This window comes from Aythya marila (assembly GCF_965140915.1).
Source record: "Aythya marila genome assembly, chromosome: 4".
Classification (NCBI taxonomy): domain Eukaryota; kingdom Metazoa; phylum Chordata; class Aves; order Anseriformes; family Anatidae; genus Aythya; species Aythya marila.
Genome location: NC_139045.1, coordinates 17,680,989 through 17,695,125, shown reverse-complemented (window position 1 = coordinate 17,695,125; position 14,137 = coordinate 17,680,989). Strand labels below are relative to the sequence as shown.

The 14,137-nt window shown below is 37.4% G+C and overlaps 1 protein-coding gene across 1 annotated transcript in view; it reads right to left on the bottom strand.

Moving 5' to 3' along the window:
* Positions 1-14,137, bottom strand: part of MICU3 (mitochondrial calcium uptake family member 3) — a gene marked incomplete at its 5' end in the record, with an annotated part of 49,569 nt that overhangs the window by 29,425 nt on the left and 6,007 nt on the right. Inside the window, 3 exons of the mRNA XM_082759945.1 lie at positions 2,940-3,018; positions 3,869-3,900; positions 7,964-8,117. Of these exons, the coding sequence (XP_082616071.1) occupies positions 2,940-3,018; positions 3,869-3,900; positions 7,964-8,117 (265 nt within the window). The remainder of the gene's footprint in view (positions 1-2,939; positions 3,019-3,868; positions 3,901-7,963; positions 8,118-14,137) is intronic.

Sequence of the window (14,137 nt, the reverse complement as noted above, 5' to 3'; positions counted from 1 at the left end):
GTATGTTTGATAAGCTGTACTTCCATTTCTCTATTTCTGGGGTAAAAAGATAACCTTACAGAATGCATACAGCGCAAATGAAGAAGAGCATCCCTCAATGCACTAAGAACTGGCAACAGTAACCTGCAATTCTACCAAAGGCCTTTAGCTCTAGTTGTCTTCAAGGTTGAGCTACCAAAACTGATTTCTAACCAATTGATTCTGTCTGTTTTATAAAACCCAAAATCTTAAGCCAGTCCACAATATTAGACTATTTCAAAAGCTTAACAAACAACAAAAAAAGTATTTAGATGCCTGATAGCAGAGATGTCTAACTGCTGTGATTTTCAAAAGTTACTGTCTGTCTCCTTTATTTCTGTCTAGGTGAAGTTCATAAGCGCTTTTTAAAAAAACAGTCACACCTTTGGACGTTTAAGTATCTTCTAAAGTCTAACTCAACTGAATATATGATGAACTATGTAAACGGTCATGTGATTTTTTTCGCTGAAACACCTATATAATTCAAACTTGAACACTATATTATCCATACAGATTTCACAATTATTGAACAGATTTAACATCAGCACTTCCAGTGCTGCCAAACTAAGAAACTTCAGCATTTTTTATTAATACTTATAGCACAAAAAGTTCCATATTAGTTCTGTCCTGAAATAATATTCATGAAGACTGTCATTTTTCCAGCTTTGCAGTGAAGATTCCCTGCTTTTAAGAACAGTCGTAAAAATCAACTTAGATACTTCTTCAGCTGCATTCTCCAGTAACACAAAGATGTGAATCAACGTGTGGCTTGAATTTATACAGCACCTTGCAGAAATTCTTTTACAAATGCCTACTTGAGTCTGTTTGGACAAGCAGCTATCAAGAAATCAGATACCTCAAAGGTTCTCATTCAGTAATGTAAAACATTCTTTAATAGCCCGTCAATAAATGTAAAAAATAAATTTTTGTTTGTTTGATGACACCTTCTTTGTTGTAGAATGGAGGAAGGAAGTGCAATTGTCAAACAGTCCACCACAGGTATGAAGACAGCAATATAAAAGGCCTTGAAAGCATTCTCTCCTTTTGTTTGTGCTGGTATATTGTAGCTGTAGACAGATAGTTCTGGTTGACTGCTCTGAGCGTTATGGGAGAGAGGCTCTGTAATTTCAATTGAATTGAAAGAAAAGCTTATTCCAAGATCAGAAAGAAGAGGTGGAGGTCACTTGAGGGTAAAACACAAAAAACTAAGACCTGAGGATGGCTGGCGTAAATCTGTGTAGTTTAAATTAATCTATGGCAAAATATATTGACATAGGCCTTTGGTACTTCCTTCATACTAAAATGTGCATGTTTTAAAGAATATGAGTAAAATAATCTTGAAGTGTTCATATCATATAAATGAGAATGAAGGAGACTTGAATTCTATTCCCATTCCCTCCATCTAATATTATCTATAAAATGGGGTAGCAGAATTCACTTGTTTTGTAAAGCGTGCCAAAAAGCTATATAAGTGCTAAAGTTTATTACCAACGTTACCAGTTTATTACACCAGTTTTGAATCCTCTTACTTCTATCAGATTCTGTAGAATTTCACTAACAGAAGACTGGAGTAAAATATTGTTGAATCAAGACCGCCTGTTTTGGAGACACCTTATTATTATTAGACTTAGTAAGCAATATCTAGATACTTTTTTTTTTTTTTTTTAAACTGATAAGGTACTGATTTAACAGATTATGAAGGTGAATAGTCAGCTGTTCTGACTATACAACTGTCAGCCTAGAACAAGGAAATACAATGCAAAAACGTGCCAGTTTCTGCTTCTCCCTGGAGTACTGACTGCAAGCTCAGGGCAAAAAAATCTAAATGCAGTTTACAATTCAAGATTCAAGAGATTGGAATCTCTAGAACACACTAGAGATTTAAGCTTGTGACACTCCTCTAAAAATAGTGGCTTACTTACTCGTTTAATAAATTTAAGCTGTAGTTAAATTAGACTCATCAAATAAGTGCACATATTTGTTTTGAGTTTTGTTGTTAGCATGATTATTTAAAGATCCAGAAAGTGTCTTTATTTTATAGCAATTGCTTGCGGCTGCTTTTTTTAGAAATATTTTAAAGTTCCATCAGTCCTTTACTATTCTGAAAATAAACAAAAGAATATGGGGGTTATTTACCATAAGTATTTTTTTCATTTTGGTACATGAGTTAACAGTTTCTTTTTTTTCTCTCTCTTTTTTTTTTTTTTTTTTTTTTTTTTTTCCCCCAAGTGATACAGAATATTAAAGAGGAAAAAAAAAAAGGTGGGGGGAGACCTGGACCATGGCTCTTCCTTTACTAATAAAGTTCTAAAGGTTCAAAAAGAGCTTGGTCAGCTCGTTTTAAAGGGATAGACAGCATTTCTGAAACTCTTTCTGTTGTGAAGAAAACATTTATTCAATTATATCAGGGACCATCACTGTCTTCAGTGATGTCTTAAAGACATTTTGCGTATTTTTTTAGAACATTCCATATAAGTTCTATTGTCCGAACTGACAACAGTTCTACAGATGATTGGAAGAAACTGAATGTGAAACAGTCAAACGTCAGTTTACATACTAAAATTACCACTTAATATACTAAATATATACACGTATGTTTATATATATATATATATGTATATACATATATATTTAGTATATTATAAACATATGTGTAAATATAAATATATAAATATACTAGATTACCCGTTCACTTAAGAATATTAGCTGGAAGATGTCAGAATTAAAACACTGTAGAGACTAAAGGGAACTTCTATATTCTTTAAAATGTAGAAAGCAACAATTTTTATTTATTTATTTTTTTAAACTTGATTACATTTTCTGAAAGATTTAAGTACTAAGTTAAGTAGTAATTTACTTCAGTCACAATAACTTAATACATATGACTATTTGGTTCAGGAAAATGAATTCTTATCCCTCACCTTTCTCATTAAGATTACGGAAAAGTTTGGATGATCCTTTCCAAACTGGTGGCGTCTCCATAAGGATCTGATTCAATTCCTAAAAAATAAGATTTGAAAAATACTGAAGAATATATTTAGATATTTGAATGAAGATGTTCTCTGATTATGAGTAAATGCTAGGAAATCAACATAAAAGACGAGAAAGGAACTCCATGCAAATCTACCACTTACTTTAACTTCAGTTTATCACAATGACTTTGTAATTACTTAAACACATACATAAATTTTGCATACATGATTAATACAAGAATTGCTCATCCAAGAAAAAATCTGCATGAATACTAAGTGTTTGCAGAATTGGAGAGATACATATAACATACATATCATTGCTGAAATTACTCACTGTTGCACATGTTCATTGAAGTCAAAGATGAGTCCCCCCTGGATTTCAGTGAGGTTTTGATACAAGCTCTAGGCAATTGTTCTTTTAAAATACTCAACCTAAACTAAAGCAAACTTCACCCATGAATACAAATGTACTTTATTCTCAATACACGGACACTGAAACAGCCTTCTTGCAGTTGTACAAATACAAAAAAAATAAAATGTGAGAGGCACTTCAGCAAACGCTAGAGTGGCATGAGTATTTCATGCAGCTGTTACACTCCGACACTAAAACTCAGATATGGGCTGAGGAAGGAACTGACAGAGGTTTGAGAAAGTCACTAAACCAAACGTAACAGGCACAGCTGCTCAAGTATGTTTGAGATTCTGGATTCAAATCAGTCTGAAGTGACAAAAAAGAAGAAATTAAAATTTGTGCATTTTTTTTTTTATAAGGATGAAAAACCTTTCTTCTGCAACACCAAGTTTACATCATGAAAAAAGGCAGTTGTAGCAAAAGGTATGGTTATAGGAGTTATTCCAGTGTAGGAACTACTACCCACCTGCTTTGACAGGGATCGCCACTTTTTAGCACCTGCAACAAAAGACAAAGTTATGAACGTACCAAATTTAGTTATGTTAATATGGTGTCATTAAAATTATACTACATCCACAATCCCTATTTTCTAGCCAAACAAGAAATATTTTCCCTACTTTATTAATGAGATAAGTCCTCAGCCTGGCTCAAAAAAAATCTCTTTATCTTATTAATAGAAAAAAGTAGTTTAATACATACCTAGACTCCTAACTTAGATTCCTAGATTCTGGCCCCTGCTTCAGTTCACTAGCCACATATTTTAAAGCAAATACATAGAAATAGAAAAAAAAAAAAAAGTCCTTGAAACAACATCAGAAGCTAGGACTCCTTTTAGCCATTCCAAGGTTCTTCTTTACTTAGGAAGAACTTCTTTACTGAAAGGCTTGATAGGCATTGGAATGGGCTGCCCAGGGAAGTGGTTGAGTCACCATCCCTGGAGGTCTTTAAAAGACATTTAGATGTAGAGCTTAGGGATAGGGTTTAGTGGAGGACTTGTTAGTGTTAGGTCAGAGGTTGGACTAGGTGATCTTGGAGGTCTCTTCCAACCTAGGTGATTCTGTGATCAGATTCATGCTCCCTTTTAGAGCCTCTGTTGAGCTAATTTTTTGTAAGTAATTTTAACAAAGCTGAAGAGTTCAGAACTGAAATTGCTCATTAAACCTGAAAACTCATAATGAATAAGACTGAACAGATGCTTTCTTCCTGAAGCCTTAAAGTGAAAGAATCCAGAAGCAGATGATACTGGCATTTGACAACGGTTGTCTACAACCACCTAAGAATTCAGAACTTGATGTTCATCACCAACCTCTCAAGACAAACCTTTGCACACATTCAGTATTAAGATAAAGTGCTACAAATATCAGAATTTACAAAGGTACAAGAAATCGATTATGTGGTCAAATACTTATCTTCTTGGTTAGTAAAGACTAATTTTTATAAAGCAAAACACCCTCTGGTACTAGAAAACCCCTTCTCATGGTGGTGTCCATGCTTCATTAAATAAAAACCAGGACACAAAAGCTACTATGGTCTCTTACTGGTTTGTGGTGTGACACTGACTGAAATTTTAGTTCTACACCTCAGCAATAGCACTAAACGTGTCTGCAAATCCCACTGCAAACATGGTGGGATTATATCATGCAACATCATAACATGATCCAATTTTTTCATGTACTTTTCAGCTTAATTATTTAATGTCAATTAAAGCTTTGTCTCAAAATACTAAAACAAAACAACCACCTTTACCACATAAATTGCTGTATGTTTATGCCTACCACAAAAAATGGGAAATAATTATATCTAGCTTTCCAGCCAGATAATTTCTCATGTTATATATAGATTTATGCTTCTAGACAAGTTAAGTTTTCTGTCTATATACATACTTCTTACAGCTCAGTATTAAGCTGAAGTTTTTATAGTTATCAAGAGCTTTTTAGCAAAACAAAGTATTTCCTCTTCTTTTCATTGACTTTCTGAACATATAAACACATATGCAGATGGTAAAAATGTATCAAGCATGACTATTAAGATATATTTTCCCAAATGAAAGCCTTCACCTTAAAGGCAGCAGTAGAAAGTTAATTATACCATTTATTTCATATTTGACTCCAGCTGCCTGGAGTCAAAAGTTACATTTTATAAAAGAAAAATATACTCTTACCATATTAGTTAGTGTTTAATCAAAAAAAGGAAGTGAACACCCTCTTGACTTTTGTAGGGTTTACAAGATTTCCAAAGTAAATCAATCACAATAGACGCATTCACTCCATCAAAAAATCTCATTCAGGTCTAGTATCATTAGCTTTTCCATAAAGCAGACACAAAGAGCTACTATTATTACTCTTCAAAGGGCGGTTTTGCTTTCTAACAATATTCAAGACCTTTCTAGTCTTCATCCATAAAAAAAAAAAATTAAGCATATGTTCTTTTATGCAAAATATAGACACTGTGGTATGTTGGCCTGCACGGACCCTGCTATTTATAGTTTCAAACAAAACTAAAATGATCCAAAATTACAAAATACTTCTAGCAGGTATTATTATATTATTCAGAAAAATACTTTATTTACTTCCTTTAGGAGAGCATAAGGAGACAGATAATTAAGATGTGCAAACTGACAAAGCAGTATAAAGTTTGAAACTAAACATTCAGAGATCAGAGGCTGGAAATGGTAGTAAGTACATATCATTTACTTCATTTACTACTTCCTATTTGTCAGCCTTCTGTCCAAGAAGTCAGCCTCGTTCTGCCTAAATATCCTAGATGACTTCCACCATAATGAAGTCATCCACTTCTACTTAGTTGCAGCCTCCTACACCATCCCTTAAAATAATTATCTTAGTCATGTAATCTATAAAACTAGCGTATAAAACTTAAAGGCATGAAGGTTAGTTTTGCCTTTAGTCTCTGAGATCAACTGGATACATGGGAAGGATTTTGACACAAGCAAGATTTTTTTTTACACTCAACCCAGAAGGGTTCTTCATTGTTTGAGTTCCTGATCTCTTCTCTTTTGACGTGAGATGAACAGAATATCCTTGTAAGCTTAACACTTTTATTTTTTAAACATCTGAATGCTTGCAGTGAGGGAGGAAGAAACCTAAATTTAATTAACATGGAAAAGTCTTACAGGTGTACCACATATGCAGTGTAGGCAGACTAGTCAAAACATTGTAAAATGAATTTAAAACAAAGTGTATTATTTAACTGATGCCCCGCAAATGACACAAATACTCCATAGACATACATGGCTATGCTATGGGATGCACTGCCCTGGGAAAAGCTATTGAAACCCACTCCCCGAGTGACCAAAAAAAAAAAAAAAAAAAAAGGACCTGGAGATCTGGGTAAAGAAAGTAGATCCAACGTGCTGATGTGTAATTATATATATATATATTTTTTTTTTTTTTTGCGATAAGGAATCTGTTTTCTCTGTTTCAAATGGAGAGCAAAAAAGGGAATGAAGATTTGCTTCCTGCTAAGTGCTTCAAAGTTTTGCAAGTTTTCACTACTTCTGTCTTCACTGTTATGAGATTACAGTTTTGATCATGGATGTGCCATTGCTGGATTCCTTCCTCTTGGTTTCATTACAGTTAACATAACAATGGGGAAAAATCTGCAGAGAGCTTTAAGCAGTCCTCGACTGTTTCACCTGCTTTTGACTCTCTCTGTGTTAGCTCTGTGGTATAGATCTTTCTTCCTGAAGTCTATGGTAAGATATTATACATGTTACATCTGAGCAGAGATACTCTCATTTCTCAGTTGTGTGCTGCTACCAATGCCCTGCAAACGTGAGGGCCAGGAAGTCATATTGGAGCGGCAATGGATTGTAACATTCACTTACTGTTTGGTCACTCTTTGATAATTAAAGCAAAAAAAAATAGAAAAAGTGAAATTAAGTTGTTACTTTATTTTTCATCAATTTAATTAACACGCAGTGCTAGAAAGTGTAGAAAGTAGATTCCCCGAAGGACTGAAATTCCTGCTCAAAGTATGTTATTTAGAAAACCATGACATGCTTATAGAATCTCTGTAGAGCAAAACGAACCAAACAACAAAAATCAACCCCTCTCCCCAACAAAAATGATACCAGATGACAACTTAAGATTGCAGAGATTGCAAACCAATGCTATCCTAAATTATTTAGAATACTGGATTCTTGCCTGACTATTTACACAGAAAGTACACAGAGAAGGAGGTAAGAGTCTTCCAGCAGTACTGGTCTGCTTGGAAAGAAACCAGAACTGTAACTGTGTCAATGCAAAAGGTAAACGTGAATTTATCTTTCATGCCCATTAAGCTGTGTGTGACCTGTAGGGTAAGAATGTTTATCTAATGTTTTCTGCAGGAATCAAAAAAAATGTATACAGATGTTTACAATCTAGTAGAAATCAGGACGCTGTCTGCATGCATTTGGATACCATTAAAAATAAAATTCTGTGGTGAAACGATGCTGAACCTTCCAATCAGAAACGAAAGTAGTAACCAAAACTAAAAGGAAAAATAACATAAACCACCATCATTTCTCAAGTAATTTTATCAGCATAAAAATCCCGCTTACATTTGGGTTCATCGTTTGTGACAGCCTGAATGAAGTCATAGGGAGTCATATACAGCTGTCCTTCAAATTCTAAACTGGCAAACCTACGAAACCGTTGCTCCCGAGGTGTTGCATAAAGGTGTAAATCTTCAAGGTCTGATCTGCTTTCTGTAACCTTCAAAGACAAAAGGAAATAATTTTAACGTACAAAAAGTATTGTTTTACAATTGCCACTGCCATTCGCTACAAAGAAACTGTAAATGTAAAAGTGATAATTCATAAAGTCAAATCCAACCAAATATTTCTGTACAGTTAGAGTTGAAATTAAGATTTTTACTGCTGTAATTTTCAGTCTTCTACAGTTTTAGCAATAAATCTTCATGCACTGAAATTGCTGACACTACTCACGCTTGGGGTGGGGGAGAGAGGACATAGGTTCATGCATCAGAGAAAGGAGGGCAATTTTAAATAAAGAAGTCAGTGTAACTTGAGCAGTCAGACTTTAAATGACTCTGTTAAAATTATTTCAGTTTTCTGGCATTTCCAGAAGAAAATTGAATACTTCTTTTTTTTAATTGCTTCTTCATGTAGAATGCAGCTGTTGACAGTAATAGGCAAAACACCTCCATAACACCATTTACAAAAAGTAAACGTGTAAACCTTCTAAAATGTGTAAACCTTCTATGATTATTGCTATTTCAAGTATCTACTGCAATCAAAGCTACCATACTCAGGGAACAGAATAAGAGCAGAATTACTTCTCCAGAGCTACAGAAGTATTATATGGCATGGAGTTCATACAAACCCATGAGAGGTTTATAGATATTGGCCAATTCTGTTATGTTCACCATCCCACTGTTTTTAAACTTAGTAGTACAAAGCAGTAAATATTCTAAATTGTTGTATCTTTATTTTATACTGTCAAAGCTTCAAACAGAAAATATACTACTACTAACTGAAAACTTTTTTTAATCTCAAAGCCAGGCAAACTCCTCCATGGAATCAATAGCTTGAAGAAACTGCATGTTTCTTGAACATGTTTTCAGAGATGAAAAAGATAAAATCCAAACTGCTTCACAGAATCACAGAATTTCTAGGTTGGAAGAGACCTCAAGGTCATCGAGTCCAACCTTCAACCTAACGCTAACAGCCCTCCACTAAACCATATCCCTAAGCTCTACATCTAAACGTCTTTTGAAGACTTCCAGGGATGGTGACTCCACCACTTCCCTGGGCAGCCTGTTCCAGTGCCTCACAACCCTTTCAGTGAAGAAGTTCTTCCTAACATCTAGCCTAAAACTCCCCTGGCTCAACTTAAGCCCATTCCCCCTCGTCCTGTCACCAGGCACGTGGGAGAACAGGCCAACCCCCACCTCGCTACAGCCTCCCTTGAGGTACCTAAAAAGAGCGATAAGGTCGCCCCTGAGCCTCCTCTTCTCCAGGCTGAACAAGCCCAGCTCCCTCAGCCGCTCCTCGTAGGACTTGTTCTCCAGGCCCCTCACCAGCTTCGTCGCCCTTCTCTGCACCCGCTCAAGCACCTCGATGTCCTTCTTGTAGCGAGGGGCCCAAAACTGAACACAGTACTCGAGGTGCGGCCTCACCAGAGCTGAGTACAGGGGGACGATCACCTCCCTAGCCCTGCTGGTCACGCTGTTCCTGATACAAGCCAGGATGCCGTTGGCCTTCTTGGCCACCTGAGCACACTGCTGGCTCATATTCAGCCGACTGTCCACCATCACTCCCAGGTCCTTCTCTGCCTGGCAGCTTTCCAACCATTCCTCTCCCAGTCTGTAGCTCTGCTTGGGGTTATTGCGCCCCAGGTGCAGGACCCGGCACTTGGCCTTGTTGAACTTCATGCAGTTGAACTTCATGCAGTTGACCTCAGCCCATCGGTGCAGCCTATCCAGATCCTCCTGCAGAGCTTTCCTACCCTCAAGCAGATCGACACACGCACCTAACTTGGTGTCATCTGCAAACTTACTGAGGGTGCACTCGATGCCCTCGTCCAGATCATCGATGAAGATATTAAAGAGGACCGGCCCCAGCACCGAGCCCTGGGGGACGCCACTAGTGACTGGCCTCCAACTGGACTTGGCTCCATTCACCACGACTCTTTGGGCCCGGCTATCCAGCCAGTTTCTAACCCAACGAAGCGTGCGCCAGTCCAAGCCAAGAGCAGCCAGTTTCTTGAGGAGAATGGAAAAGAAAGGATACACCTAAATCCATTTCACATATATAAGTCTTAGTACTTGGATATTTCACCTTGGACATTTTAACCTGCCTTCTAGAAGGAAAAAGACCACTGAGTACACAGTTCTCTTTCTGGACTGTCTCTAGTCGCTCTGAAATTATTGCATCTATGGGGGGAAAAGGAAAAGGGAATCAAATTTAGTTTCAATGGCAAAAAAAACTGTCACAGAAATTAATTGTAATAGAAATGCTTATACATTCATTTAATTGTTAGTAGACTGCTCTACATACAAGTATTCTATACTTCTGATTGAGAATCAGTCTTCCACGTTTTATCTTTTTCAAATGATTACTCAGTTAAATGTGACCAATAAAAAATATTCTGACAACTAGACCTACAAACTCTCTTTAGAATGACACACTCATATAATCACAGGATTGGTTTGGAAGGGACCTTAAAGACCATCCAGTTTCACCCCCCTGCCATGGGCAGGGATACCTCCCACCACACCAGGCTGCCCAAAGCCCCATCCAGCCTGGCCTTGAGCACTTCCACGGATGGGGCTTCCACAGCTTCTCCGGGCAACCTGTGCCAGTGCCTCACCACCCTCTGGGTAAAAAAATTACACATTTTAGAAGGTTTACCCTCTGGATAAAGAATTTCTTCCTTTTATCTAATCCAAATCTCTTTTAGTTTAAAGCTGTTACCCTTTGCCCTATCACTACACCCCCTGACAAGGAGTCCCTTCCCAGCTTTCTTGTAGGCCCCTTCTAGGTACTGGAAAGCCTCTAAGGTCTCCCTGGAGGAGTGGAAAAAAAAGAAAAAAAAGAATTCTCTTCTGACAAATCCATATTCAAGCAAAAATATTTATGTGCTATTGCTGTTTGAATATAGTCTTAGTGATCCTTCTACAGTCCAGTGGCATTCAAGCTATGCCTTCATGTGGGATTTACACAACACAATTGTTTTGGTAGAGCTTGTAGTGACATAACTGATTGTCTTTGTATTTGAAGTTTAATAATCTATTGTCGTGGTTTAACCCGGCCGGCAGCTAAACACCACGCAGCCGTTCGCTCACCCTCCCCCCTCCCTCTCTGGGACGGGGGAGAGAAATGGAAAGTGAAGCCCGTGAGTTGAGATAAAGACAGTTTAATAAGACAGGAAAATAATAATAACAAAATAATAATAATAATAATAATGTTACAATGGTGATAATAGGAAAGTAATAATAATATGTACAAACAAGTGATGCACAATGCAATTGCTCACCACCCGCTGACCGATGCCCAGCTTAACCCCGAGCAGTCCGGCGCCCTCCCCCGGCTAGCCACCCCTATATATTGTTTAGCATGACGTCAGATGGTATGGAATACCCCTTTGGCTAGTTTGGGTCACCTGTCCTGGGTCTGTCCCCTCCCAGCTCTTACTGCACCCCCAGCCTGCCTGTTGGCAGGACAGAGCAAAAAGCTGAGGTGTCCTTGGCTTGGTATAAGCACTGCTCTGCAACAATTAAAACATCGGGGTGTTATCAGCACTCTTCTCATCCTAAGCCAAAACACAGCATTCCACCAGCTACTAGGAAGAAAATTAATTCTGTTCTAACTGAAACCAGGACGTCTATCTTTTTTTTTGATACATCTGTTATTTTATCACTATTACAAACATGCTTTTGAATAAACACAGGTTGTAAGCATGAGTAATATAGCAGTACCTCTGCAAAGTCAACTTTCAGGAAAGAAACTGTTTCAAGGCCATATTACATGCGCAGTATGTGTAATCAATTGTAATCAATCATAATCGATCATGCATAATCAGAAGAATCTGTAGGTAATACATCATTCAAGAAATACCATCGCACCTTGACTGTTCAGATTTGGAGAGCATGTTGAGTTTCTTTGTTCTCAGGAAACTCACACCATCTCAGGTACTGCTGCTTAGTATTTCCCTCAAGACACTTAAAAAAGCATTTGCAAAAATCTCAGGCATATCTTAGCATTACCTTAAGTACCCTACACTAATATAAAACAACATACTGCAAACATGGAATTTTTAAGACTCGCTTAGACTTAATTCATGCCAGTACTCTGGTCTCCAAAATCTTAGTTTCCGCTTCACTTTCACCAATCTACATTTTCCCTCTGGCTAAATAGCAATGCCAGTATTTTACACTCTGGCTAAAAGTCATTGTAATCCAATAGAAATACTGCTGGCCACCATTAAGAGCCATACCTCTCAATACCCTGCATACCCTTGGTCTGGCACTTAAATGCTCTATTTGCTAAGTGTCAAACTGGATAAGGGCACTGATCTGAATTTTTTTTTGTTTTCATGGTGTTATTTCTTAGCCAGACAAAATCCTGGATCTATCCCCAAAGCACAGTATTTGTTCCAAAACCTAGGCTACAGGAATCTGTAGCTTATGGAAAAGACAGTTTCACCCCTTCCTGCAGAAACCTGCACCTACTTCAGGTTAGCATGGTGGGGAAATTACAGGTTTAAGCAGAATTTTAGTCTAAGGAATATAAATACCACTTTATTATGAACTTTGTGGTTTCACCTGAAAGAATCAGAACAAGCTGTTTATGCTATTGATTTAACATGAACTCAAACAAAGCCCTGTATACAGGGTTTAACTTACTGTGTCAGATCACGGGACTCACCTATCAAGTGTCCAAGTGTCTAGGCAGGGTTTGGCTGCAGAAGACTCTAGGCACAAGCATTAGTAAACTGCCAAGTAAAACCATCCATGGGAATAATATTTTTTTTCCCTGATTTCCTGTTGAAAGCTTTCCTTCTTCTATTACTGCTTATTAATTCATGAAACTTACTTGCATAGAATCTGTAATTGTTAGAAACTACTTAATACGTTAATTAAAAAGTCAAGACATCCTAAAACGTTATCTCAACCCATACCTTTACAGGCATTCACTTAAGGAATTCTCAACCTGTAATCACAATGCCTCCTCAATATATTCTCCCCAACTTTAGCAGATTATAATCCAGTAGGGCAAGTATGAGAATTTTCGTGACACCATGATTTGCTCTCAATTGATTTATTTTTTATTTTCACCCAGGTTAGGCAATCTTGTCGTAACAGCACTAGTATCAAATCCTGTGGACACAGGAATGAGACAGAGTAGATACTGAATACCTCAGGAAAGGTACTGTTAGTGAGGGAGTGAACAGCATTCGGTAAGATCCCAATTTCTATTTGAAGTTTCATGAGCTTATCCAGACTAAATCTCTCTGTAATTACGAACAATCTTCAAAAAAAAAACTTTCATGAAAGTACATCCCTTTGACAAACGAAAGAGGGGAGATTTTTTTTATGCTTCTGTTTACTAATCCTCTGGGCAATCCTACCTACAAACTACAATGATCTTGCATCGTGTTATGGTTCTTTTGAAAACTGGACATGGTAATTCCCTTCGAGCAGAATGTCATGAACCTCCTGGTAGCAGTATTATCTTAATTTTAAGTGTAGCAGGTAAGTTCCTGTTTATCTTTACATGTATACCAATCTACTTCACTGAACTCGCTGGATAAAAGGTGGCTGACACCAAGAACCCAGGTGATGGCCATAACCTTCCATCTCACAACTGATCAAGTAGACGTAAAGGGGGGAGACTGAGGCTCAGCAGCTCTCACAAACCATGTCTTATCTTCTCCCTGTTCCCACAGGAACCTAAGCACCAAGAGTTGTAAATAGTTTGTGCCTCTCATCCTTTTGCCCTTCCCCTTTCTAACTCCAGTGCATCTTCGTTAAGGTCGCTCAGCACTTTTAAGTCAATCAGCTCTGAATACATTTCATGCAGCATCTCTTTTAGAGTGATACCACTCTGTATTTTCTCCCTTAAATCACAGCAAAAACTTAACTGGAGGAAATCTAGGCTTTCTATCAAGCAAAATTACTGTCCCAAATTCACTCCCATTTTGTATTCATAGCTCACATACTGTGTCTGCCAGAACAGCCAAGCCAAACAGCCTCAGATGTCCAGTGCTCT